Source organism: Molothrus aeneus, chromosome 18 (assembly GCF_037042795.1).
Source record: "Molothrus aeneus isolate 106 chromosome 18, BPBGC_Maene_1.0, whole genome shotgun sequence".
In the NCBI taxonomy this organism is placed as follows: domain Eukaryota; kingdom Metazoa; phylum Chordata; class Aves; order Passeriformes; family Icteridae; genus Molothrus; species Molothrus aeneus.
In genome coordinates this window covers 9,605,646-9,624,479 of record NC_089663.1, presented here as the reverse complement: position 1 = coordinate 9,624,479, position 18,834 = coordinate 9,605,646, and the positions used below count along the sequence as shown (strand labels likewise).

General features: G+C 44.9%; 1 protein-coding gene across 1 annotated transcript in view; it reads left to right on the top strand.

Annotated features, from left to right (window-relative positions):
- Positions 1 to 18,834, top strand: part of GRK3 (G protein-coupled receptor kinase 3) — a 61,463-nt gene that overhangs the window by 34,078 nt on the left and 8,551 nt on the right. The window contains exons 9-19 of the mRNA XM_066561956.1: positions 2,312 to 2,411; positions 8,955 to 9,033; positions 9,454 to 9,584; positions 10,362 to 10,456; positions 11,296 to 11,403; positions 13,373 to 13,439; positions 13,635 to 13,735; positions 14,981 to 15,047; positions 15,497 to 15,592; positions 17,734 to 17,896; positions 18,657 to 18,793. Coding sequence (XP_066418053.1) covers positions 2,312 to 2,411; positions 8,955 to 9,033; positions 9,454 to 9,584; positions 10,362 to 10,456; positions 11,296 to 11,403; positions 13,373 to 13,439; positions 13,635 to 13,735; positions 14,981 to 15,047; positions 15,497 to 15,592; positions 17,734 to 17,896; positions 18,657 to 18,793 — 1,144 coding nt within the window. The remainder of the gene's footprint in view (positions 1 to 2,311; positions 2,412 to 8,954; positions 9,034 to 9,453; positions 9,585 to 10,361; positions 10,457 to 11,295; positions 11,404 to 13,372; positions 13,440 to 13,634; positions 13,736 to 14,980; positions 15,048 to 15,496; positions 15,593 to 17,733; positions 17,897 to 18,656; positions 18,794 to 18,834) is intronic.

Here is an 18,834-nt window from a genome sequence, read left to right as displayed (position 1 = left end):
CTCAGTGTCACACAGCTCCTGGGCACGTGGAAATGTCCTATCAAAACCAGTGGAAAATGCACAAGTCTTAAAATCAGGTGTGTGCTCCAACAATTCCCTGGATCAGAGGATATTGCTGTGGAAGCCATGGCAGCTGCTCAGGTGTCACCTGCTCCAGGTGTGCTGCAGGAATCTGTCCCCAAATCTGGAGAGTTCAGGGCTATGCCAGAGCCCATTCCCAGTGTGCTGCTCCCAATTTGGGGAATTCCATCAGTGCCTGCCCCATGTGTGGTGAGAGCAGAGATCCCTGCTGCCATTTGGAAGGGGGTATCCCAGTGCTGGACTTGTGATTCCCAGAGCTCTCTGTGGGAGCTCCAGGGTCAGCCCTGGGTGGTTTTTATTCTTTTTGTGATCTTACCATTCACACACCTCCCCCGATCATCAGATTTCCATTTCAAGGCACCATTGTCCCATTGTGTTCTGATGTGAACATCTGGCCATGGATTTAACCAGTTGTTCTCAATATCAATCCATTTCTTTATTTACACCCCAGCCTTTCATTTTGCTTTTCTCCTAACAATTTCAGTCCACAGCCCATCCTTAAACATTTCCCTTCCAAGTGAGCAGGGCATGTGTGAGGTGCCCTGTGTCTGGCTCTTCTTGAATTTATGTGTGCCTGACATCCTTGATAATAATAAACTTCTGACTCTTAACAAGTGGGAGACATCTTAATGTTGCTATTATTATATTCAGTATTTCTACAGTGACTTCAAGTATTTATATTAATTCTCTTACTAACAACGCTGGCTTTATTCTTGCTTTGGTACTTTTTGTCCATGTACAGTTCATTCAGTTGTCCATGTACAAAAATAAACATTTTATTTAGCTTGAGGCACGCTCAGCAGGCAGTTCTCAGAGTCCCAGCCATCTCCATGTCTGAGTGTCTGAGTAGGGCTCTGGCAGGAGGTGGATAAACCTTTGGGAAGTGAGAAGGACAGGAAAAGTGAAGCAAAGCAAGGACAGGTTTTATTAGATATAAATAGAGCAAAGGGAAGCAAAATGTGGGAAAAGCAACCTTCTTTTTCAAATTTGAAGCAAAACTTAAGATGAGGTTCAGCTTCTGGGTAGAGATTTGATTTAGTTCTTTCTTGATCCAAACCTGTGAGCCCATCCCTAACCCAGCTCCCATCCCCTGCCGGCTGCCTCTGCTGCACTTAGAGCTGCAGACTTGGTTTGGGACAGGTTCCCAGAGCAGCTGTGGCTGTCCCATCCCTGGAAGTGTCCAAGGCCAGGTTGGATGGGGCTTGGAGCAGCCTGGGATGGTGGAAGGTGTCCCTGCCCATGGGTTTAAGATCCCCTCTCACCCAAACCATTCTGTGATTTCCATCAGCTTTGAACACCCCCAGTGCCTCTCTCTGGTCAGGGCAGGGTCAGGGGTTATTTTTTATCACCTTTCACAGACTCCTCAGCAGGAACATATGAATGTATTCCCAGTCTGCAAACTTAAAATTCACCCTCACTCCCCCACTCCCAACACATTGATGTCAGGAATGACGTGGCTGTTTTTGGGAACTGGAGCTCCCAAAAGCTGAAGCTCTGAGGCTGGATGGGGATAGGCATTGAAGCTGTATGTGGTAATTTCCTAAAAATCCATGAGTGTCCATGTCTAGGAGTCTTCTGTGGAGGAGCACACATGTCCTTCTCACTGATATCTATTAATGAACTCACCATCAGCTTGGAAAAATACCCAGCCTGGATCATATCCTCCTGTGCTTGGTGGTTGTTAGGGTAACATCCTTTGTGAGCAAAATTTTATTAATTTGTGTAGCACAGATGGTAGAAGACCAAAAAAGCTTTCTTGTGTGTATCTGACTTTTTCTGAGTAGAAAGAAAATTAAGGAGAAAAAAAAATATATATAAAACTCAGTGTGTGTTCAAGATATTGCTTTCCTGATAGAGTTGAAACTGTTGGAATTAAATGGTACCATAACAGAGTTTCTGTTATTTAATTCCTAAGGCAGATCCTTGCTTGTAGGTATGAGAAAATGAATATATGTTGTGTAATTCCTATCTCACTGCGATGGTTTGGACATGGAATTATTTGTTAAAGCACATTTCTCTGTCAGGAGGCTTCTGCTGGAAATGTGTTAGTTCTGGGAGATTTTGGAGGTTTTCTGTTTAGCCTGAAATGATGTTTTTTTAGTCCTGGGTTTAAGTCTTTCAAGAGCTTGCTTACAGGATCTTGTAAATGTGCATGGCCTGGCTGCCAGTGAATAGTCCTGCCAGAGGAGATTTTTGGTGCTTTTTCTGAATGGTTATTTTTTTTTTTCAGGTATGCAATGAAATGTTTAGATAAGAAGAGAATCAAGATGAAGCAAGGAGAAACATTAGCCTTAAATGAAAGAATTATGCTGTCTCTTGTCAGTACAGGAGTAAGTATCACTATGTTATTCCTTCTTCCTTCCATATAATGTAAAAGCTGTTACATATAATGCATATTCCATCAATTCCCTTGTGTGACATGCAAAAATTAACCCCCACTGGAGCCTCCCCCTGATTCTTGCAATGTGTCTGAAATGAGAAGGGAAAACCAAACGTGCTTGATCAGTTTGGGTCCTACAGAATGAGCATCTTTGCTGCAGAGGCTTGAGGGTGTGCCCATTTCTGAGGTAATTCATCCTCCCACTTTCCTGACGTTTTAAATATCCTTTTTGAAGTCTTTTTGTTGGAAACTTTTCCGAAACACGATTCTGTCTTGCAAAAAAGATTAGGTTTTTTTGTGTAGTTTGGTGGGATCTAAAGTGCTCCTGCAGACAGAACTCCAGCTCATCTTCCCTTTCCTGTTACTCTGATATCCAATTTTTTTTCCCTTTTTGTTTTCTGTGTAGCTGAGTCAAGGTGTATTCCAAGCCATCTGTTCTATTTATAAATTGGATTAAAATGAGATGAATTCAAATTTAAAGTTGAAACCATCACTGGTGTGTGCAGAAAGCCATCACCTGCCTGCTGCTGGCTCCCTGGGGTCGCTGGCTGAGCCGTGTTGGGCTCAGAGAATTCCAGGCAGGATGGGAGGTGGCTCTGCCCTCCCTGCAGTGACACCGTGGTTGCCATGGCTACGGGTGATGCTGGCAGGAAGGGTTCACTTCCCTCACCTTGTGGTGCATGAATTAAACACTGAGTGTGGGAGCACAGCCCCTGTGCCCACAGATATGGGGGGTGTGACCGTGTTCGCAGGGGTCTTAGGATGAGAGAAGAGACAACAATGTTGACTCCACGTTTCAGAAGGCTTGATTTATTATTTTATGATATATATTATATTAAAATTATACTAAAAGAATAGGAGAAAGGATTTCATCAGAAGGCTGGCTAAGAATAAAAAAAGAAAGAATGAATAACAAAAGCTTGTGGCTCGGACTCTCTGTCCGAGCCAGCTGGGCTGTGATTGGCCATTAATTAGAAACAACCACATGAGCCCAATCACAGATCCACCTGTTGCATTCCACAGCAGCAGATAACCATTGTTCACATTTTGTTCCTGAGGCCTCTCAGCTTCTCAGGAGGAAAAAATCCTGAAGAAAGGATTTTTCATAAAAGATGTGTCCGTGACAGGAGGGATGAGGATGAGGAGGAGTTGTGTGTGGTTCTGTACAAGAGCTGGGCAAAGAGCAGCATTCCCTGCATGGCACAGAGCAAACCTTGTTGTGTGACACCAGGGCTGTGTCCCCAGAGATCAGGGGATCTTCTCTATGGGGCTGACCTTGAAGATGCTCAAATCCAGGCATTGTCCCCACACTGCCATGGCCACCACTAAGCCAAGGAGAGCTTAGAGCCTCTTCCAGTGCCCAAAGGGGGCTCCAGGAGAGCTGGAGAGGCACAAGGGGGATTGGCTCTCACAGGGTTAGATGGGGTATTAGGAAGGAATTATTCCCATTGAGGGTGGAATTATTCCCAGGGTGCCCAGAGCAGCTGTGGCTGCCCCATCCCTGGAAGTGTCCAAGGTTGGACAGGGCTTGGAGCAACCTGGGACAGTTGAAGGTGTCCTTGCCTTGCAGGGGTGGAACTGGATGATCTTAAAGGTCCTTTCCAACCCAAACCATTCTGGGATCTGGAATTCATCCCTTTTTGATGCTTTTTGATCAAGTTACCTGTTTTCACCAGAGATAAATTGTGGTTTGTCCACATGTGTCAGGATTCCTGAAAACCAGTGGGGAGTGGGTCTGTAGTGGCGACTAGACAAGAAATCGAGGCAAATGAGTAATAATTGTCCCATTAACTTTAATTTGTGATTCTGTGGCTCCAGCACTGAATGTGAATTTGCATGTCTAGAGATTCCAAGAGAAAATAGATCAGAAGCTGCTGGTGGAGGCAGTTTTCTCACAGGCCAGCACACAGTGAGGCTTTAAGCAGGGGCAGCAGCAGGAGGAAACATTTGTTTCTTTTGTAAAGGATTATCAGCTCTTTAGAGTGACATTTCATTCAGACTCTCAGAAATCTGGAGGACTTTGAGGAGAGGTTTTGTACCAAGTGCTGCTCATTCAGGTCAGGTACACCTGGGCAGGAGAGGCTGGAGCACTTGGAATATGCAGAATGAGATAGGTTTGAAGGTGGTGGAATAAGAGAATTCCTTCAATCCCTGAACAGAAGCTGGGAGGCTGCAGTGGCTCGTGGTGTGCCCAGGGACAGTTCTGCACTGCCCAGAGCAGAATGGAGCTGGGAAATCCATCACAGCACAATTAGTCACTTAACTGGGAATCCAGATGTCTCTGCAACATGCACAATAACAGCTGTGCAGATGACACTGCTGGTTGTGTAATCAGTTCTGTTCATCCACCTCAGGCTCTGGCATTCCCCACCCCAGCACCCCTGGAGCAGGGAGCTCCCATGGCACTGTGGCGAGAGCAGCTTTCCATGGCCACATTTCCAGTGGGTTCAGGAGTACAACAGGCACCTCTGCAGAGCATCTGGAGCTTCTTGGATGGCCCAAACGGGGCTCTGCAGGGCTCAGTCTCTGCTGGTGCCTTTGCTGTGTCACTGTGGTGTAACGGGGACAAACTGTCACCGAGCTTTGAGTTTCCTCTTCTGCAAGACACAGGCCCCATCTTCCCCTCCCACAGAGCCCTTCAGGCTGGAAAGGCATTGTGAAATCCTTGGAAGGTCGCAGAGTAGGGAAAAGATTTTACTTTCTGTTAAAAAGAAAAATTTATTTCATTTCTGCGGTGGCCAATATTTGCCTGATTTCTGTTGAAAAACTGGACCATGTGGAAATCACCAAGGTGGTGATGGACCCTGTGAAACCAGGCAGTGCCAAGGTGCTTGTGGAAGGAGTGATTATTGCATTAATCTTTTCCTGAGGGTAGGAGGGGATCATTCCATCTGTGTTGCAAGACTGGGGCTGTGCAGGGCTGTGCCTCCTCTCTGTTGTGGCTCCCAGTTTTTTTCTTCCTATAAAAACCTCAGCAGTTCAGCTGCCTCACCCAGACCCTCTTGAGATGATTTTACTGATGGCTGCATTCAAGATTTCCTCCAAGGGATGATAAATATAATCCCAGAATATCCTCAGCTGGAGGGCCGTGCTCAGGACACCCCAGGAGATCAATAATCTGGTTTTTTGGAGCAGAACAGGTACTTGGTTGGTTTTCATGTGTTTCAAGCAGTGACACAGCTTTGGGTGATGTGTCAGGGCAGAGCTGCCCTCCAGTTAAACTGGGACACAGCTGCTCTGTGCTCTGCACACCTTTGTCCCCTGTTTGCTGTCACTTTGTGCCCCAAAGCCCAGTGCTTGGCTTTCAGGGAAGAGTCAAAACCAAAGGTTTCCTCCTAGAGCACTTTTTAGTGTGTTAATGTCTTTAAAATATCACATTTCTACTTTTTTTTAATGGTTGCTCCAGTATTTTTTTTCCTTCCATACGATTTATTGCCACAAATTTGACTTCAGCAGTTCTCTGGATTCAGTCCAGGATTGTTTGGATGTTAGGAACTCTTTCCAAACTGGTCTTAATTCACACATTAATGTCATAATGTTGCTTATTTTCATCAGAGCAGAAAGTTGACTGCAATGAAGAATTGCTCTCCTGGGAAATTGGTTTTATTGCTTTATGTGTTCTTTAAAAAAATAACTGTAGGGTGGTTTTTTTTTGGGTTTTTTTTTGTGCTGTAGAATACTCCTTTGCTGGAGTTTTTGTCTCAGGAAAATACTGCAGTACAGTTTTTCTCTCTGTTAAGCTAGGAGAGGGTAGTGATGAAATTCGGAATGCTTGCACAAAAAAAAATGAGTTATGCATCACATTTACACTTCCAGATAACTTCTATTTTTAAAATCCATAAAAATATAAGCAAGCTATGTTCTGGTGTAGAAAAACCTTTTTATTCGTCTATGTGTGGTGTTTAAATTCTACCACTAAATCCTTCTGGGTAATTAGATTGCTCTGAAATTTTAGCAGCCCTGCTTAGGGACACTTCTGAATTACCCAGTCGATGCAGGAAATTAAGTTAATAATTCTGCTAAAGCTGCTGTTGTGAAGTTAAGTGGCAGCTACAATAATCCCCAACACTGAGTTCATAACCAGAGGTGGTATCTTGTGTTAGACACCACATCAGGCTCCTTTTTTTTAGGAAAAAAAAAATTTACAAATTTTTGAAATTTGTATTTTACATTTAGGAATTTGGCTTTTTTCCTGGATGTTGTGCAGGTGTTTCACACCCATCCCTCCCATTTGTGGGGAGCAAAGTGCAGTTGGGTTGGAGAGGGGCGGGATGTACCCTGGTGTGGCATTCACATTTTCTGAAAGATCCCTTTGCCCAGGATTTTTCTCCTGGGAAGCTGAAAAGCTTCAGAGAAAAGGGAAACAAATATTATCTCATTTGATTCTTCTATGTTTTACTTGTCTGGGATGTGTTTAGAGGTTGTTTACCAACAGGTGGTTGTTTCATTAGTTTCTGATGTGAGTTGTTTTCACTCATTGGCCAATCAGCATCGGGATTCTGGAGAGAGTCACAAGTTTTCATTGTTATCTTTTTAGATAATTTCATAATTATCTTCATTATCTTTCATTATTATCTTTTTATCTTTTCTGCATTCTTTAATATAATACAGTATCATAAAATAATAAATGAGCCTTCTGACAACATGAAAACATGAAGATTCCTCATTCCTTCCTTCATCAGGACACCCTGCAAATAAAATACCCTGGCACTGTGGGGATGCGTGAAATAGAAATTATATATGTAAAGATACATAAATAATATAAATAAAGATACAAAATCTTTATAAATATAAAGATTTATAAGATTTATGAATGTATAAAGATTTAGAAATATAAAGAAACCTTTAAATCTGAACCCCGTGGAAGGAAGGAGGGGCTCTGAAGTGTCCCCGTCCCTCCCTTTCCTCTCTGCCCAAGGCCGCCGTGTTTTGCTGTTTCTAAATTGGGAAGGGAGCAAGTTCCTGTCAGAGATTCCCAGAGCTTTCCCTGCTCCATCCTGCAGCTCCAGGCACGCTGCTGGAGCCACGTGAGGCTCTGCTTCCTGCAGGGTGTCCCGGGCTGCTCTGCCTTTGGGATCAGATGTGGGATGGCCTGGGGCACAGCCATTCCCAAAGGGATCACTGCAGACCCACCAAACAGCCCTGCTTTGGTGCCACAAGGTGTCCCTGCCCTTGGGATGACAGGAGCTTTAAGGTCCCTCCCAAGCCAAAGCATTCCATGGTTCCATCCCATGTGGCTTTGGAGAAGAAGCCGAGGGGGTGACAGCCACCCCCTGGTCATTAGCTAAGAGCATCCTGGCTTTTATCAGCAATAGCAGGGCCAGAGCAGGTCCATTCTTCATGGAAAGGGTTCTCCAGCCCTGGCACAGCTGCCCAGGGCAGTGGTGGAGTCACATCCCAGGGAGGATTTGACAGATGTGGGGATGTGGTATTGTAAATGCACTCCACTCACCAGGGGAGAGAATGATGCATCTGACTCCATGTTCTCAGAAGGCTAATTTATTATTTTATTATACTATATTATATTAAAGAATACTAAACTATACTAAAGAATACAGAAAGGATACTTGCTGAATGCTAAAAAATAATAATGAAAACTTGTGACTCTTTTCAGAGTCCCAACAAAACAACTCACAGCAGAATCCAATGAAACAATCACCTGTGGGTAAACAATGTCCAAACACATTCCACATGAGCACAACACAGGAGGAGCAAATGGGATAAGAATTGTTTCCCTTTTCTCTGAGGCCTCTCTTGCTGCCTTTCAGCTTCCCAGGACAAAAACCCTGAGTGAAGGAATTTTTTCAGAGAATGTGAATGCCACAGATGTGGACATGGGTTGGTGGTGGCCTTGGCTGAATCCCTCAATCTCAGAGGGGTTTTCCAACCTCCAATTCCATAATTCTGAATTATGGAGGCCTTGTATCCAGCACAGGCCTGGTGCAGAGGAAGGTCTGCCAGCTGCTGCCATGGGGTTTTGAAGGTGTGCCATGGAGGTACCAGCACATGAGCAGACTTTGGGAACAAAGATGTGTTTTTCCAGTGGAATTTTTTTAAGGCTGCTTGTCTTTAATGGGGTGAATTGAGGTTCAGGTGCATCAGGAGGTGAGGTGAAACCCATCCCTGCCCTGGCTGCTCTGCTCTGACCTCCTGAACCTGCTCCCACAGCCCTTGTGTTGTGAATTTTGCAGGATCTGGATGTTGCTGCAGCTGCTTCCTGAGCATTGTAATGCTCCAGAATCCCAGCTCCTGCCTGGTGTGTTCACATTCCTTCAATCCTCTGTTGGAAATGCTGCTGGGGGGCCAAACACCTTCACTGTCACCTGAGCAGGGCCCTGACAGGGGGACAGGGGTTACCAACGAAGCTGCATTTCAGGAGAGAACTTGGGAATACTGGCAAATAGCACAGGAAAAACACCAGCTGTATTTTTTGCTTCCCTAAGTCACACTTTGCTTTTTGCCCAAGGTGAACCTCTGTGCTCTTCCTTTGCAGGACTGTCCTTTTATAGTCTGTATGACCTATGCCTTCCACACCCCTGACAAGCTCTGCTTCATTCTGGACCTCATGAATGGTAAGCAAGGCTTGTTCAGATGATGATGATGATGATGATGTTAGAGAAATTTTGGCAGGAGGATTGCTGAGATGGTTGGTCCCTCAAGCCTGGGCTGCTCTATGAGCTATTTATTCTGCTCTCCACAAACCAGTGTGTGGTACAGCCTTTGCTTATGTGGAAATCCTCTGCTGGATTAGTCACTGAATGCAAATGTTTATGAAATAAATGCATTTTTAAATGGAGTTTCAGACTGATCAAATCTCTGTATGAACTTTCTCAGCTGTTTTGTCACCACACAGATTTGCAGAGGGTGGGGCTGTGTGATCTTCAGGTAATAAGAACCTACAAAAGCTGAGCTGTTCCCCCACAGTGTCACCCTGTCTGCCTGCAGGGTAAGAATTTACTGTTCACTTAATTACATCTCAATTCTCATTTCAGGAGGAGATTTGCACTACCACCTCTCCCAGCACGGAGTGTTTTCTGAAAAAGAGATGAGGTTTTATGCGACTGAAATCATCCTGGGCTTAGAGCACATGCACAATCGCTTCGTGGTGTACAGAGACCTGAAGGTAATGCTTGGTGGGTGCCTGAATCCACACAGCCCCTCAGAAAACTTCCATGGATTACCCTTCCTGAAACCTTTCCTTGGCAGGATTATGTCTTTATCTGCCAGATTTTTGTACTGAGTTTTCAAAGTCCTTCTAATCTGTGCCATTATCCAGTTTAACCAGCCTGGGAGAGGCTTCCTGGGGGTCACAGTAAATCCTGTCAAGTGTTACTGATCTCCCTGATGGGAATGATTTAGAGGATAATTTACTGTATTTACTGTAATCATTTACTATATTTGTGGGAGCCCTGAAAGAGGCCTTTGTGTGTGTGATGGGGGACAACAGCAGGAGAGGGGCTGGGGGGTATCACTGACACTTGGGAAATCAAGGACAGGTCCCAGAGAAGAGTCCCTGGACCAAGTGGCAGCACAAGGGGATGGAAATGTGCCCAGAGACTGAGAATAAAAGGTGTAAGAGCCACACACAGACCCTGCTGTGAAGAAACCAAAAGCAACCTGAGGCCAGAATGGATTATACATATATTACCTGCTTTGTGTTCAAACCTTGCCTGGTTATTCCCTTCTGTTATTCAGTATTTCATAACCTGTGGAGTTGATGGTAGTGCTCTGTGAGAAGGTGGATTTTTATCTAGGAAGTGCCTGGTATATATTGACGTTAAATAAAAGAAGGCAATTACCAATTACCAGGGAGTATTGATGTTTGAGTTGCTGTGCTGTGAGAGTTTGCAGTTGTCAGCTGGGGAATACCAAGCACTCACCTCCTTCTCTTGATTTCCAGCCTGCAAATATCCTGCTGGATGAACATGGGCACGTGAGGATATCAGACCTTGGGCTGGCTTGTGACTTTTCCAAAAAGAAGCCACATGCCAGTGTGTAAGTATTCAGTCTGGGAGCTCTGCTGCACACACAGGTGGTGCTAAATCCATCCTGAATTTGTCTTTAAAACTTAACTTTGCCTGAAGGGGAGGAATGACACTTGTGTGGCCCAGGCTTGCTGAGCTGGTGGCTCTAATGAGGTTTCTTGGGCTCCTGTCCCTGTTTTCCTGCACAGTTGTAGCAGCTGATGTGTAGGCATGGCTGGGAGATGACACATTATTTCAGGATGATTCACTGCTCAGAGAAGAACCTGACTGAGTTAAAGTACCAGATTGCTTTAATTGTCCCAACCTGGTAATTAAATATTCCCAAACCGACTAAAATCCTGGATTTATTGTGTCTTTCTTTTTTTTCTGGATCTTCATGGAACTGGAGGCAAATTTTGTTCCTTTCTGCCTCTCACCATCAGGATCTAACTGGGATCTGAGTTCCTGGAGTTGGGTGTGGATTCACATCTTACCTGGCACGTTTCATTCTTAGCTCCTCAAGTGACCTGATTTAGTCTTGGAATTTATGCAAAAAGGGAAACTCCAGCCTGTCACACCTTAAGAGATGTGCAAATCAGTAGCTTCTTGAAAAAAGTCCATATGTTTTGAACATGTCAAGGGTAAAAGCAATACCTGGTGGCTGCTTCTTGTGGTGCCCAGGGCTGACTTCAGGAGTGTCCTGTGCTCGCACAGGTGGCACAAAAAACCCATTGGAAGCAAAACAAAATTGTCAAAACGAATTATTTCCAAACTGGGCTGTCTTATTGAGATAATACTGATTTTTAATGATTTTTCCCCCCAGTGCTAATGTTGGATGTAATGAATGCTTTGTGCTGTTGTGCTCTGCAGAGGAACCCACGGGTACATGGCCCCCGAGGTGCTGCAGAAGGGCACAGCCTACGACAGCAGTGCTGACTGGTTCTCCCTGGGCTGCATGCTCTTCAAGCTGCTGAGGGGGTGAGTGGGGCTCCTGCCTTGCCTGGGGGGGCCTCTGTGGGTGTCCCTTGGAATAGCAGGACATGGTGTGTCACAGATTGGCTGAAGTGATCCCTCGGTGCTGCCCCGTGTGTGACAAACCAGGCTTCTTCTTCCAAGCCAAACCCAACCCAAGCATCCTGTGGTAGCTACAGGTGTGGGGCATGAGGAAAGCACTTCTGTCTGCTCTCTGAAATGCTGCAGGCAGCAGTTTGGTCCTCTCTGGCAGTTTTAAATGTTGAGATGTTGCTCCTTGGAGTGCTCTAAGCAGCCCTGTTAAATCATGGGCTTTGTGTTGAGACCTGGTGTTGAGGAGAAGCTCTTGGCTGCACTGGTTCCTTTTTGGGTGCTACTCAGCCTTCCCTCCTGCAGGGCTTGGGCCAGGTACAAGGTGTGGATCCTTCCATTTGCTGAATCTGGCCTGTTACCTTACCAGTGTCCAAAGGTACACGATAATTACAGCTTTGTCAGCTCATTAAACTTAGAATAGATTAATGCCATGGGATTTATCTGAGCAAACAACAAGCACTGGTGGGCAAGTGCTTGTTGAAAATGGCATCCTCAGTGTTAATGGCAAACCAGGAGAAATCTGAGGCTTTTTACAGTGCTTCTCTGTAAAGATTGATCATTAGGTCATCCTGTGTCCTCACACATAATTAATTACAAGCTTTTATCTCCGTGCAGGCACTGTACAAAGGAAGGTCAGTGTGTGACTTGTGAATTGAACTCTAGAACTGTATCAATTTAACATTAATTGTGCACAAAGCAGACTGTGTAAAGGTGCAAATAAAGAAAGAAGTGGTGTTTAAATTGCCAGTCTTTGAGCTGTGATTGTCCCTGGCAGAGATGTTCAGGGTGGTATCAGTGCTCAGCCAGAAGCCAGAGCATTATTCATGGTGAACTCTCATTTCTCATCTGTTCTGAAGCCAATTAAACACATCCCAAAACAAGGGCTGGGCACATGGTGCCATTTCTTGGTATTTGGTAAATTTAGTCTGGCACAGAATCTGCCCATAAGTCGCCAGTGAATCATTTTCTTCCCTGATCTACTCAGAGCCTCCTTGTCAGAGTACATGAGGCTGTCTGGGAACCATTTACCTGTCATGCTGAAAAGAGAAAAATTGAAGTCCTGGTCCATCCATTGCATTCATCAATCAGACCTTTTTTGAGAATAAAAGGAAAATAACTTGGGAGTAGCAGGTCTCCAGTTGAAACATGCTGGTACACTCTGCCATGTGGTAAGCCAGAATGCTTTAGAATAGCTAATTAATGGAACTGATAAGTGAGTAACATTTTTGATTGTGAAAACCATCATCCCCTCAAGGTTTTAAAGAAAAGAAACAGGGAATATATCCTAAATATAATCAAAGTATCTCTTACTACAATGCTGCTTCTTTCACAGAGGACTGTGTGATAAACCTCTAATGGGTCACAGTCTTCCATAGCTTAGAGGAAAATTCAAATTCAAGCCAGAATTATAAAGCAGGAAAGAGATGAAGCTGATAATTTACAAGATACCATCAGATATCTCCCCAGTGGCTGATGCTGTGGGATCTGTGATCTCTTATCTCTACTCTCCATGATGGGGAATGGTGAGTTCAGTGGGTCATGCTCACCTTCCTTATAGAAGTCCTTGGATTTAAATCCCTGTGGGTGATGGCTGCTCAGGGTTTCCTTGTTAGCTGAAAGCTATTCAGGTTTTGGGGAGATAGATGTAATTGGTGAGGCATTTGAAGCACATCTTTAAGGCCAGATCACTGTTGAAGAATTACCCAACTTTCTACTCACCTTCCTGTGGATGAGATTGCTCTGCAGGACAGGAGTGATGAGGGGAAGGATGGGACTAACAGGATGCTCCACTCATTCCTGGCATTGCCATAGCTGAAATACCCTGATATATTGAGGCTTTACATTTATTTATTAGCTTTTTTTTCCCCCCTTCTTTCCACAGGCACAGCCCTTTCAGGCAGCACAAAACCAAAGATAAGCACGAGATTGACCGGATGACGCTCACGGTGGTAAGGGCTGGCCTCAGTGACATCCCCGTGTTCCCTGAGCTCCCATTTCCCCTAAAGCTGGAACTGCCCCCCCCTGCTCTCCCAGAGAGCTCTATCTGCACGTGGGAGAGCTGTTTCCAACCACCAGCAGAGACAAGAGGGCAGAGCACACCTCTTCCATCATGGAATATCTCTTTGTGTTTCCTTTCTCCACAGAACGTGGAGCTCCCGGATTCCTTTTCTCCTGAGCTGAAGTCCCTTCTGGAAGGGCTCCTGCAGAGGGATGTGAGCAAGAGGCTTGGATGCCAAGGAAGGAGGTAGGTGTTGTCTTCTCCTTGGACCTCTGCCTTGAAAAATTTCCACTTCTCTGTCAATGAGTGAATACATTTCAAGTAAAAATCTGCTTCCTGTTGTGAGGATTTTAATTTTGGAAAGAGAACATTACAAAGTGCTGCTGCATGGAATTACATTTCAGATTCCTTCGGTTTGGACATGTTTTTTGGACAATTTCTGTCCTTAAAGCCTTTTCCCTGAGTTCCCTGCAGTCATGCTTGCATTGGGTGGTGTTCTTACTTCTCATCCCTCGGTTGTTTTTCTGGTTTTGCCTGATCTGTTTTGGCATGAAATCATATGACTTGAGTCAGACATACTGATTGGGAAAATTTATTGCTTATATTGTATCTGTAATGATAGGAGCATATTACAAAAAAAAACCAAACCACAAACCAAAAAACAATCCCAAAAACATCAAGCAAAAGCTGCGAATATTGCCGGTGCTGCCTTTGTCACTTGATTATTCTGAGGAAAAGAGCTTTTGTTTTGTTTCTTGACTACAAAACACTCCTTGCTCCTGCCAGGCTCACCTTGCTTGTAGCTGTTCATGAAATTGTTATCTCCTGTTTAAAAAGCCAGTGTGAGACTGAGAGAGAAAAGGAGAGGAGTAAACAAGTGTTGAGAAACCATTGGGATGTGTGATAACAGGTAGATGGTCACACCTGAGCCTGGGGCTGCCTCCAGTTCCAGTGGGAGATTCAGAGGACATTTGTTTTGGAGCCCTCTTTGATAATGGCCTGAGATTGCTTTTCCCTGGGAGATAACAAGAGCAGTTTATTATTTTCTCATAAAATTTGTATAATGTGGAGTAATCTGGTTATTTCTAGAGCAGTGGTTGGGATCTGACCCAGAGCAGTGGTTGGAATCTGACCAGAGCATTTCTGGGATCTGACCCAGAGCCATGTTTGGGATCTGACCTGGATCTGTGTCTGGGATCTGACCCAGAGCAGTGTTTGGGATCTGACAACAGAGGAACTTTGTTTGCTGTTGGAAATGATGGAGTGCCATCAGGAGTTCTTGCCTGCCAGCCCCTAGAACACTGTTCCAAGTGTTTCCACCTGCAACTCTTCTCTTCTGTTGTTTACCGAGGAATTTTTTTTTTTTGCAAAAAAGAGCAGTTTCCTTGATGTTCTCAAGTGATAGAAGTGTGACCTTTGAGGGCTTTGTATTCCTTGAATACACTTTAAAAGCCCTTTCCTTTGTTGACTTCAGTCACTTCTGTTTTGCAGCGCACAAGAAGTAAAGGAACATCCTTTCTTCAAAGGCATTGATTGGCAGCAAGTCTATTTACAGAAGGTAAAGGATAAAGACAGTAATTTAACTGACTTGGCAAAGCAGTAGAAGGAAAATAAACCCAAACAGGTACTGAACAGAAAACTTGAGGGTCACAGTGCCCAGCTCAAGTGCTCACTCTCACAAATACAGGGAGGGTTGTTGTTGAATATTCATTACTACAGATATTCTTGATTGTTAGGAGTAAATAATAACATTTCCAGGCTCAAATGACTGCATGTTTCCTTTCCTTTGCTGTCTCTAAACTGGGGAGTTTTATCCCCAGATTTTTGATGGAGCTCTAATTAAAAGAAGTGCCAACAATTTTGCATTGAAGTTTAATTCCAAGGGGGGCACTCTGGCACAGTCAGGTGTAATCTGTGCAAAAAAATACAAAGCTTGTGCATGACTCCAGAATGGAGTTAAACAATACCCATTAATTTGTCTTTAATGATGCTGATTTCAATTTCTAGTACCCTCCCCCCCTGATTCCTCCCCGGGGAGAAGTCAATGCAGCAGATGCTTTTGATATTGGCTCCTTTGATGAAGAGGACACTAAAGGCATTAAGGTACCCAACTCTCAGTGCTGGAGGGTGGCGCTGGGGCTGCTCTGCTTGGCTTTCCATGTGTGTGTGGCATTCCTTTGCTTCAGGGCTCTGGATGTGCAAGAAATTCCTTCAGGCTGGGAGAATCAATCCGTGCTGGTACCTTGGGCTGGTTCCCCTGTTTGTTGTTGCTTGGCAAGTCTTTAAGTTTTTAGGTTAACTGAAATCTACTTTCTTACCAAAAGTTATATGTGATGAAGAAAATGTTTCAAATGGTCAGGAAAGAATTGGGAAAGCCTCAGTTTTTCAAGAATACCTTATGGTTTGTGTGTTTAAAAGTTGGGATTTATTTCAGGTAGCTTGGAGAAATGGAGCTAAACCTTATTTTAATACTTGAGTGGTCAGAGAGTGGCAGGGAAAACTCTTAAAAATGACAAACTGTGTTAATAGTAGCAATGTCATAAGTTAGAAGAGTGGTAAAAGAAATTTTCACCTTCTGATATTATCCAAAATTTAATGAAAATAACATAAATTATATCAAAAAAAGCTGTCCCCTTTAGAACTCACATAAAGGGGGTGACCCTCCTGTGGATTCCTCCACTCTCTGAGGTTTCCCTGGGACTTTGGGGCAGCAGGGCTTGGGTCAATGCCCTTCGTTGTTTTCATCACCCATTTCTGCAGTAGAACAGACCTCATTCTTGTTCTTACAGAAGTGAGTCAGGAGAGAAATTAATTGTTCTAAACTTTATAAGGAAAAAGCCCCATTAAGTACTCACCGAGCCTAAAAGGGAGCTCGTCTGTCAGTGTCACCTGCTGTGGTGACAGAAGTTGGCACAGAAAAGTGCAGAGAGCCCAGGATGTTCTTTATCCCAGAAAATTCCACATCTTCAGCATCAATGTTAGCCTGGCAGGATTCCAGTCTCCTGCAATTCTGCAGTGCAGGATTCAGAGGAACATTTTGCAAGGAAGAACCGGGGAGTCTTTTTATTTCTTGAGTGGCTCAGAGATTCTCAATAACATGATTCCTGTCCTGGAATGTGAATCACCAGCAGGTCAGTGCTCTGTCATCTCCAGTTTGATCTCAGAATCTCATAGCTCAGGCTGACCGTGGGATAAATTTACCCTTGGGGGTGAGTCAGGGAGGGACAGCACAGCCCCCCTGGGTGTCACAGCTTCCAGAGGGGACAGGAGGATTCCTGCCTGAGTCAGCTGCCAGTGAGGTGCCAGGAGCCCTCTCTGCCTTGGGCGCCACAGCTTGAACCGCTTGCTCTCCTCCCTGGAGTTGAATTCATCCTGCAGAATGCCCTGTGTTCCCCAGAAGAGCATGTGAGCTTTGGGTTATGAGTGGGGAGCCCTCAGGGGATGCCTGTGGCTGTTCCCCCTTCCTTGGGTGCCACAGGGAGATTTTCTGGGTGTGTATTTTCCTGCTGGGATATAGCATGGATCTCTGAAAAGGAGAATATCTATTCCAGGAGGGTCTGGCCTGATTGCAGCAGGAGAATTAAGCTGCTCCTGCAGCTGTTGGTGCTGGATCCACACAGCTTTAACCTCCTCCAGGGATGGGCATTCCACCACTGCCCTGCTCAGTGCTGGGAAACCCTTTTGGTGAAGGAATTTTTTTCCTGATTTTCTTCAGTGCAATTCAATTTAAGTACTCGAAGGATCAGTGGAGAAAAGAATCTTTCTCCCAGTAAAATTGAGATCTGTAGCACATGCTGATGAATTCTGAGGGTTAATTATTAGGAATATAAAGCCAGGCTGTGGAAGCATGGAAGGCATTGCTGTGGAAAAGGTATCTTTGCACTTATTCATGGAGTTTTTGGGCTGGGGAAGTTTTTGTGCAACAAAGTTAAGAATACTGCTGCTTACATTGGAATAGTGATTTAAATGTCTAGAGAGCATTATGGAGCAGTGTTGAGTGAGGATTTTGGAGCTATCAAACCAAACAAGTTTTGAGCAGGTGGCCTGTTCTCTGCACATAAATTAATATCTCTGCTTAAATTAGTGTCTGTGCTTCTCTTGCTTGCATCTGTTTGTTTTGTGAAGGTTTGAGTTCAATCCATCGTGTAAAATAATACTGTTGCATGGGTAACTATTAACTGTTGGGGATAAGAGTAGTGAAAGTTATTAAAATGTTGGGTTTTTTGTTGTTTTTCTCTTGCAAGTTGCTTGATAGTGACCAGGAGTTATATAAGAACTTCCCTCTGGTAATATCGGAGCGTTGGCAGCAAGAAGTAGCAGAAACTGTTTATGATGCAGTAAATGCAGACACAGATAAAATTGAGGCCAGAAAAAGGGCTAAAAATAAGCAGCTTGGCCACGAGGAAGGTAATCTGTCCTTACACTTCTCTCATCTTTTGCTGCTAGGTAGTAATTCCTGGGTTTGGAGTTCTCCCATTGCTGTCATTCCTAGGAATCGTTAGGATTTGTTTAATCGCTGTCATGTTGCTTAAGATGTTTCTGAATGTTTTGAAATGCTGAATGATGACATCAGGCTTTGGAAAGAGATTCATGGAATCATGGAGTCCTGGAATGGTTTGGGTTGGAAAGGATCTTAAAGCCCATCCAGTCCCATTCCCTGCCATGGGCAGGGACACCTTCCACTGTCCCAGGTTGCTCCAAGCCCTGTCCAACCTGGCCTTGGGCACTTCCAGGGATGGGGCAGCCACAGCTTCTCTGGGCACCCTGTGCCTCCCCACCTTCCCAGTCTGTGGGGTTTGATTTCCTGCCCAGGAGCTGGGAAGGGCCCCAGGAGATTTTGCACAGCAAACTGCAGCTTGCACGGGGGTGTTGCATCAAACCCCCAAACCTTGGAGAGCAACATTCAGCGCTTTTAAAACTTCCACCAGTGAGATACTTCTTTAAGAGCCAAGTCCTGTCCTTGTTCCCTGCTCTGCAGCCACAGCAGCTGTGCAGTTAGGGCAGAGCTGGGGCTGAGTGTGTGATTTGAACAGAGCTGGGGCTGAGTGTGTGATCTGAACCCGCCGAGGGCACGGCAGGTCCGGGGCTCCATCCCTTTGGCACAGAGCTCTCAGAATGCTTTCAGCTGCACCTCCTGGCACTTTGCTAACATCTCCTCTTGGTTTAGATTATGCCCTGGGGAAGGACTGTATCATGCATGGCTACATGCTCAAGCTGGGGAACCCCTTCCTGACTCAGTGGCAGCGGCGTTACTTTTACCTCTTCCCCAACCGGCTGGAGTGGCGAGGAGAAGGAGAGTCCCGGGTGAGTGAGGGGCCCTGGGAGCTCTGCTGGAAGGCAGGTGG